The sequence below is a fragment of the Trichechus manatus genome, unplaced genomic scaffold, assembly GCF_000243295.1.
Source record: "Trichechus manatus latirostris isolate Lorelei unplaced genomic scaffold, TriManLat1.0 scaffold00216, whole genome shotgun sequence".
NCBI classification, from domain to species: Eukaryota; Metazoa; Chordata; class Mammalia; order Sirenia; family Trichechidae; genus Trichechus; species Trichechus manatus.
In genome coordinates, this window is record NW_004444152.1 from 3475174 (window position 1) to 3483134 (window position 7961).

The following is a 7961-nucleotide window of genomic DNA, read 5'->3' on the forward strand; positions in this document are numbered from 1 at the left end:
CTGGACTCCTGGGTCTGAGGGAGGAGGGGGCTGGGGGCCTGGACTCCTGGGTCTGTGGGAGGAGGGGGCTGGGACCTGGACTCCTGGATCTGTGGGAGGAGGGGGCTGGGACCTGGACTCCTGGGTTCTAGGGGAGGAAGGGACTGGAGTCTTCTGTGTAGAGACATCGCTGAGTCCCTCTTCGGATGTGAGTGAGCTGACTGAAACCTTGGACCCTGGAGGCACTAGGGAGCCCTGGTGGCACAGTGGTTAAGAGTTCAGCTGTTCAAATCCACCAGCCGCCCCTTGGAAACCCTGTGGGGCAGATTTACTGTGTTCTACAGGGTCACTATGAGTCAGAATGAACTTGACGGCAATGGGTTTGGTTGTTTTGGTTGGAGGCACTTAGAGGTATGGGCCGCTTCCTAGGCCCCTGCCTGACCATGCCCTGCCCCACCCCAGCCATGGTCCACACTCCTCAAGAACTGGGAGCTTCTGGCGGTCAACCACCCGGGCTACATGGCTTTCCTCACATATGACGAGGTCCGAGCGCGCCTACAGGCCTGCAGGGACAAGCCTGGCAGGTAAAGGTCCAGACCTCAGGGGGGTAGGGCTGCCGGGGGAGCTCAGGTGTCAAGGTCCTGGGCTGGGGGGTGGTGGGAGCCCAGACATTCTTCAGGGAGTGAGAAGTGAAGGGCTGAGGTCTCTGAGACCTCCCCTCCCAGAGAGCTGACGATTCGGAGGCAAAATGGCCCTACCTACCCCCACCCCCACCCCCCACTCTTCTCCCTGGACCTCCTGAACTTTCCACAATCCAGCAACTAAAGGGACTGCCTGGCCTAGCAGAGGCCCCGAAGACTCTGCCCCAGGTTAAGATTTGTTAATAGTGATAAGTGTAGCCCAAGCTGCACCATCTGTTAAATATTTTTAATGTGACACCCACCTGCTGGGGTAGGAGACTGGGAAACCAGACACCTGAGTGTCTCAGACCGCCAGTTTTAAGCTGTGGGGTTCCCCAGAGGGTTAAGAATTGAGACACTGAGCTGCCTGGAACACCACAAGGATAAGGGAATAGGCGGTCAGATTCATGAGTTCCTGCTGGGCGGAGGGGTCCCCAGGAAGGTGAGTGTATTAGCACTCTTCCAGTTACACTTCAAACTGATTTAAGGAGGGGGGAAGATAAAAGGAACGAATTAATTCCCATAATCAGAAAGACCAGGGCATGGGTTTCAGGCACAGCTGGATCCAGGTGCTCAGGTGATAGTCAGGAATTGGGCCTATTCACCATATCTGCTTTCCCCCGTGTTGGCTTCATTCCCAGATGGATTCTCCTCATGGTGGCAAAATGGCTTCTAGAAGCCCCAGCTGTACACTCTACTACTTTAGCAACCTCTGTAGAAATGGGTACCTTATTCCTAATACTCCCAGTAAAAGTATCAGGGCAGACTCCATCACTGTAGTCAAGGGTTCTGAAATGTACTGATTGGCCAAGCCAGAATCAGCCTTGTCTAAACCCCAGTGAGGGAGAGGGAGATCCCCAGATGAACACTGGGGTATTGTTATTGGAAGACAGTAAAAACAACAGGTATCCCCTATAGTGGTGGAAGAGGATCTAGCACCATATCCCTAAAGGATGGGGAATTGGGTCTGGAAAGGGATAAGGACTTAAATAGTTGGATCCCCAACAGGGTGGAGGGATGGGAGGTCCATGAAGGGACAGTGATGACCACTCGCTGACCCTACCCCACCTACCTCTCCTTTCAGCTACATCTTTCGCCCCAGCTGCACTCGTTTAGGGAAGTGGGCCATCGGGTACGTGAGCGCGGAAGGCAGCATCCTACAGACCATCCCTCTCAACAGACCCCTGTTCCAGGTGCTCCTGGAAGGACAAAGAAAAGGCTTGTGAGTCCCCATCCTGGCAAGGGGAAGGTGTCAGCAGAACCCACTGCAAAAGGTTGTGCATGTTGCCCACTGTCCAAGATCACCACTTCGGAGGGCACACATTCACCTAGCGACTTCATAAATTTGTAATACCACAATATCCCAGCAGGTGGCAGTCAAGGGCCTTGAGGAAGTGGCACCTTCTAGTTCACACAAAGCTCAGCGATCGGCTAGCAGCAACTCTTGCGAGTTGTGTGGGGCGTTGAGTACAATCCCAGGGGCTTCATTCCTTGGTATTGGGCTCAGGAGCTTTTTGGTTCTAGATTTTCACATTCTGTTCTAGAATCTAGACTGTTAGGGCAAGAAGAGAACTGGAGAATCAGCTTTTATTACCTGCCATCAAGTTGGAACGAAACACTGGCCAGTCCTGTACCATCCCCATGATTGGTTATGGATCAGACCACGTGATCCATAGATTTTTTTTTTTTAAATTTATTTGATTTTTGTTGTTGTTGTTGAAAATATACACAGCAGAACGTACACTAATTCAACAATTTCTACATATACAATTCAGTGACATTGATCACATTCTTCAAGTTGTACAACTATTCTCACCCTTCTTTTCGGAGTTGTTCCTCCCCCATTAGCATAAACTCATTGCCCCCTAAGCTTCCTATCTGACCTTTCAAGTTGCTGTTGTCAGTTTAATCCTATATAGATAGATCTTAAAAGAGCATAAGGCTCAAGGCAGACGTTCTTTACTAGTTAAACTAAACTGTTGTTGGGTTTGGAATGCCTGGTGGTGTAGTGGTTAAGTGCTATGGCTGCTAACCAAAAGGCTGGCAGTTCGAATTAACCAGGCGCTCCTTGGAAACTCTATGGGGCAGTTCTACCCTGTCCTATAGGGTTGCTGTGAGTTGGAATCGACTCAATGACAATGGGTTGTTTTTTTTTTTATTGTTTGGTTTAAAGACTTCCGGGGATATTTTTCGTTTAAGGTATAAAGATGTCTCAGGGCAAGAATTTGGGGGATTCATCCAGCCTCAATGGCTCCAGAAAGTCTGGAGTCCACAAAAATTTGAAATTCTGTTCTGCATTTCCCCCACTGCGATCAGGATTCTTCTATAGAATCTTTGATCAAAATGTTTAGTAATGGTAGCCAGGAACCATCCAGTTCTGGTCTCATGGCAAAGGAGGATCCATAGCGTTTTCACTGGCTGATTTTCAGAAATAGATTGCCAGGCCTTTCTTCCTAGTCCATTTTAGTCTGGAAGTTCTGCTGAAACCTGTTCAGCATCGTAGCAACACGCAAGCCTCCACTGACAGACGGACAGTGGCTGCACATGAGGTGCATTGGCCAAGAATCGACCTCGGGTCTCCTGCATGAAAGGCGAGAACTCTACCGCTGACCCACCAGTACCCCCTGGGGAACCAGCTAAAACCCAAACCCAAACCCACCGCCACTGAGTCAATTCTGACTCATAGTGCTTTTTGACCTATAATCTTGGCTGCCCCAGGGCCCCTCTTTCAGAAGCTGCCATGGGTAGGAGGGGAGGGAAAAAAAGACAGGTAAGATTCAGGAGCCTCACCCTGGACCTTTAACCAGAGCCTGATATAACTGATATGCTACCTGTATCTATACATATACACACACATTGTCGTTGTTACTTGCCATCTAGTTGATTCCAACTCGTGGAGACCCCATGTGTGCAGAGTAGAACTGTGCTCCATAGGGTTTTCAAGGCTGTGATCTTTTGAAAGCAGTCGCCAAGCCTGTCTTCTGAAGCTCCTCTGGGTAGATTCGAACCACCAGCCTTTCAGCTAGTAATTTGCACCACCTAGAGACTCCTACACACACCTACTATTATTATATTCCCATTTGACAGCTGAGGAAACTGATGCACAGAGAAGCAGAGTCACTTGTCCCAGGTCACACAGCTACTGAAGTAACGAGCTCAGAGTCCGGGCCCTTTGCCACTACACTGTCCTGAGTTCCAAGTCAAATTTCATTGGAGGAGAGGATCCAGAGTTCAAATCAGGGTGAATCTGGTCCAGTTCCCCCCTCCCCATATAAACACACACTACCATTTTACAGATGGGAAAATCAAAGTTCAGAGAGAAGGGAAAGGACACAGAACTTTCTACTGCGTAAGCAAAAAAAAAACCCAAACCCACTGCCATTGAGTCGATTCCAACTCACAGCAACCCTATACGGCAGAGTAGAACTGCCCCATAGGGTTTCCAAGACTGTAATTTTTATGGGAGCGGACCGCCACATCTTTCTTGCATGGAGCGATTGGTGGGTTCGAACCGCTGACCTTTCGGTTAGCAGCAGAGCACTTAACCACTGCACCATAAGGGCTCAAGGTAGCTTTCTGGGTCTAAAGTTGATCATAGCAGTTTCCTTTTATTAAGTAGGAACTATGCTGGACATGTTACCACAACCCAAAACCAAACCTGTTACTGTGAAGTCAATTCCAACTCATAGCGACCCCATAGAACAGAGTAGAACTGCCCCGTAGGGTTTCCAAGGCTGGAATCTTTACGGAAGCAGACTGCCACATCTTTCTCCTGCTGAGTGGCTGGTGGATTCAGCATGTTACCAGCACTCTTATTTAATCCCCACCACCAACCTTTGCTCTGTTATTGTTGGGTGCCATCAGGTTGATTTCAACTCATAGCAACCCCATGGGACAGAATAAAACTGCCCTTATAGGGTTTTCTTGACTAATCTTTACGGAAGCAGACTGCCAGCTCTTTCTCCCATGGAGCTGCTGGGTGGGTTGGAACCCCCAACCGTTCAGTTAGCAGCTGAGCTAAGCCACCAAAACTCCTTAACCTTTGCCCTAAGCATGACTGTGTCCATTTTACAGAAGGGGAAATTGAGGCCCAGGTCACAAGATGTGTTTGTGGGAGAGTCACTTTGAAGCCCAGGCCTCTGGGGACTCGTCGCCCCCCTGTTGGTCTGAGGACACTGTTCCAATCCAGATGGGAGACCCCGAGGGTCTAGAACCTTCTCAGCCACCTTGGAACCCAGCCCTCAGATCTTGCCCACAGCTGCTGTTGTGCATCTCTCCTGGCCTCACTGTGTGACCCTGGGCCAGCGCCTTTCCCACACGGAGCCTTGGGTCACCGTCTGTAAAGCCAGAAGCGGTGTGGCTGGCCTCAAGAGGGTCCTTCCAGTTCCAGCCCTGGAGGTCTAAGACTCTAAGAGTTGGTCACTCCCACACTCTGTGACCCGAAGAGCTTCTATGCCCAGACCCGAAAAACCTGTGAAGGGCGGCTGGGTTCTGGGAGCTGTGACCTGAGATTTTGATCAGTTTCCTGTTCCGGTTCAATCTGATCTCTGTTTCCAGAGCTTGCGTCACTTAGGTTTATTGTGTCCTTCTTTAGGGGTCTGAGGGGACACTCCCATGTCCTGAGGGAGATGTGAGGGGACACAGAGAGTCCCAATTTGAGGAGGGAAGATATTCCCAGGCCAGGGATGGGTTTGGGGCAGATCGTCATCCCAGGAAGCTGTGGGATCCCGGTGGTGGGGGGAGGGGCTTGTCTGTCTGGGGGTGAGGGGTGCTGGATGGCCCCTCAGCACCCCTCTCCTCCCTTCATCCAGCTACCTCTACCCAGATGGGAGGAACCACAACCCGGACCTGACTGAACTCTGCCGCACACAACCCCACCAGCACATCCATGTGTCCGAGGTGAGACGGGCCTGTGCCCATGGCCCTGCTCATGGCCCCACTACCCCATTTGCCCCAGGAATTCTCCCCATGGCCTCAGGCACTGGAATCACTGAGACCTTGCCTTGGAGTATGGCTATGGAGCTGTGTGACCTTGGGCAAATCACTTCACCTCAGCTCATCTTCTCAAAAATACAGCTCCTCCTGCCTCCTTCCCAGGGGTCACTCGTGGGGATGAGACAAGGAAACTGAGCTGTTGAGATCATCAGAAGAGCTAATGCACTTGAACATTCGCCAGTGACAGCCCCGTGCCAGCAGTTAACCCTCCCAGACACCCCATGGGCGAGACAGAAACAACCAGTACATTTTTAGTATAAATGAGTCCCTGGGTGGAGCCAAGAGTTAAGCGCTCAACACTGACCAAAAGGCCTTGGCAATCTGCTTCCAAAAGTTCACAGCCTTGAAAACCCTATAAAGCAGTTCTCCTCTGCACACATGGGGTTGCCACGAGTCAGAATCGACTTGACGGCAGCTAACAATATGTACGATACAGTAGTTGGGATGTAAGCCAAAAACAACCAAACCTGTTGCCAGAGAGTCAATTCCAACTCATAGCGACCCCATGTGTTCCAGAGTAGAACTGCTCCTTAGGGTTTTCTTGACTATAATCTTTACAGAAGTAGATTGCCAGGCGTTTCTTCCAGTGCTGTTGGGTGGGTTTGAACCACCAGCCTTTAGGTTAGCAGGTGATCACAACCTGCTTGCACCACCCAGGAACCTTATCTGGGACATTAAAACAAAAAAAAACCTATTGCCATTTAGTTGATTCCTACTCATAGTGACCCTATGAGACAGAGTAGAACTGCCCCATAGGGTTTTCAAGGAGCGGCTGATGGATTCAAACTGCCGACCTTTTAGTTAGCAGCCAAGTGCTTACCCACTGTGCCAGCAGGGCCCGTACTTAAAAGGGAAAAAAAGGAGCCCTGGAATTGACTTGATGGCAACCAACTTGGTTTGGTTTTTTCATACTAAAAAAATTGTTCATTGTTGATCTGAAATTCAAATTTAACTGAGCATTCTGTATTTTTATTTGCTAAATCTGGCAAACAGATTTCCTAGAGAAAACGTTTCATAACAAGACATGAAGAAATGTAGGAGGCAGTTGGATACGAGGCCTTGAACTTGGGAGAGGGTCTGGGCTGGAGCAGAGGGCTGGGGCTTTCTTCCTTGGCCCCAGTTGCATCCCTGTGCCTGACACCCACCTTCTTCCTCCTCATCTTCTTGCCCACCAGGAACAGCTACAGCTCTACTGGGCCATGGACTCCACCTTCGAGCTCTGCAAAATATGTGCCGCGAGCGACAAGGACGTGAAGATCGAGCCATGTGGGCACCTGCTCTGTAGCCGCTGCCTGGCTTCCTGGCAGGTGGGTCTTGGCCCCACAGGACTGTGTGGAGGGTAACGAGGGCCCAGGGACAATCTCTAAATTGCGCCCCCACTCTCTGCTGATTTCAAGACGAATAGACGTTGATAGTGGCCATGCGTCAGCAGAAACGCCTTCCCCCTTCTTGTCTGGCTGCCTCAGTCAGGCGCCTTTCATATTTGTGGCGCCTCGGAATGTCATTCCGCGCCTCGTCTAGCGGCCCCTTGGACTTGTGCCTGGGTGCAAGTCCCTCCCCTTTTCCCCACCCCCTCATTAGGCCTCTGTGGCCCCGCCCCCGCCCTGCCGCGGGAGGGGGAGGCCGTGTCCCCCTCTCAGCGGGGGTCGGGGGGTGGCGGGGAGCCCCAGTTGTTGTTGTCCAGTCGATTCCGACTCTTGGTGACCCCGTGTGTACAGAGCAGAACTGTCCCACTGGGCTTTCAAGGCTGTGACCTTTCAGAAGCAGATCACCAGGCCTGTCTTCCAAAGCGCCTCTGGGTGGGTTCGAACCACCAGCCTTTCAGCTACTAGTAGAGCATTTAACCATTTGCTCCTCCCAGGGAACCAGGGGACTCCCATGTGCCTACTTGATCAGATGAGGAAACTGAGATGCAGGAGAACAGAGACTCCCCCAGAAGTGAGCCCAGGGGCCAGCTGTCTGGGTCCCTGCCTCTCTCTCCATCTTGCTCCGTTTCTCCTTCTCCAGCTACGTTATTAGTGGAAAGGGCTCCGTCCCTCTGCTGGGTGATCTGGGGCAGTGGCTGCATGTCTCTGAGCCTAAGCCTCCTCCAGAGAGTGGGGCTGGTTGTATGACCCTCCCAGGGGTCAAACTGAGGATTCCAGTCCGAGGAATCGCTCAGCAAAGGCCTGGCCCAGAAAGGCCCCTGGGAGTAAAGCACTGTCGCCACTGGCTCCATGGGGCTTCATCTGTGCGTGCCTCTCCTGACCTCAGCTCTGGCCAGTCTCTCTCTCAGTCTCTGTCATTCTCTGTCTCTCATCCTCTCTC

At 51.4% G+C, this 7961-nt stretch overlaps 1 protein-coding gene across 1 annotated transcript in view; it reads left to right on the forward strand.

The window, feature by feature from the left end:
* Positions 1–7961, forward strand: part of CBLC (Cbl proto-oncogene C) — an 18162-nt gene that overhangs the window by 3279 nt on the left and 6922 nt on the right. Inside the window, exons 4-7 of the mRNA XM_004388828.1 lie at positions 442–563; positions 1744–1881; positions 5471–5558; positions 6830–6961. Coding sequence (XP_004388885.1) covers positions 442–563; positions 1744–1881; positions 5471–5558; positions 6830–6961 — 480 coding nt within the window. The remainder of the gene's footprint in view (positions 1–441; positions 564–1743; positions 1882–5470; positions 5559–6829; positions 6962–7961) is intronic.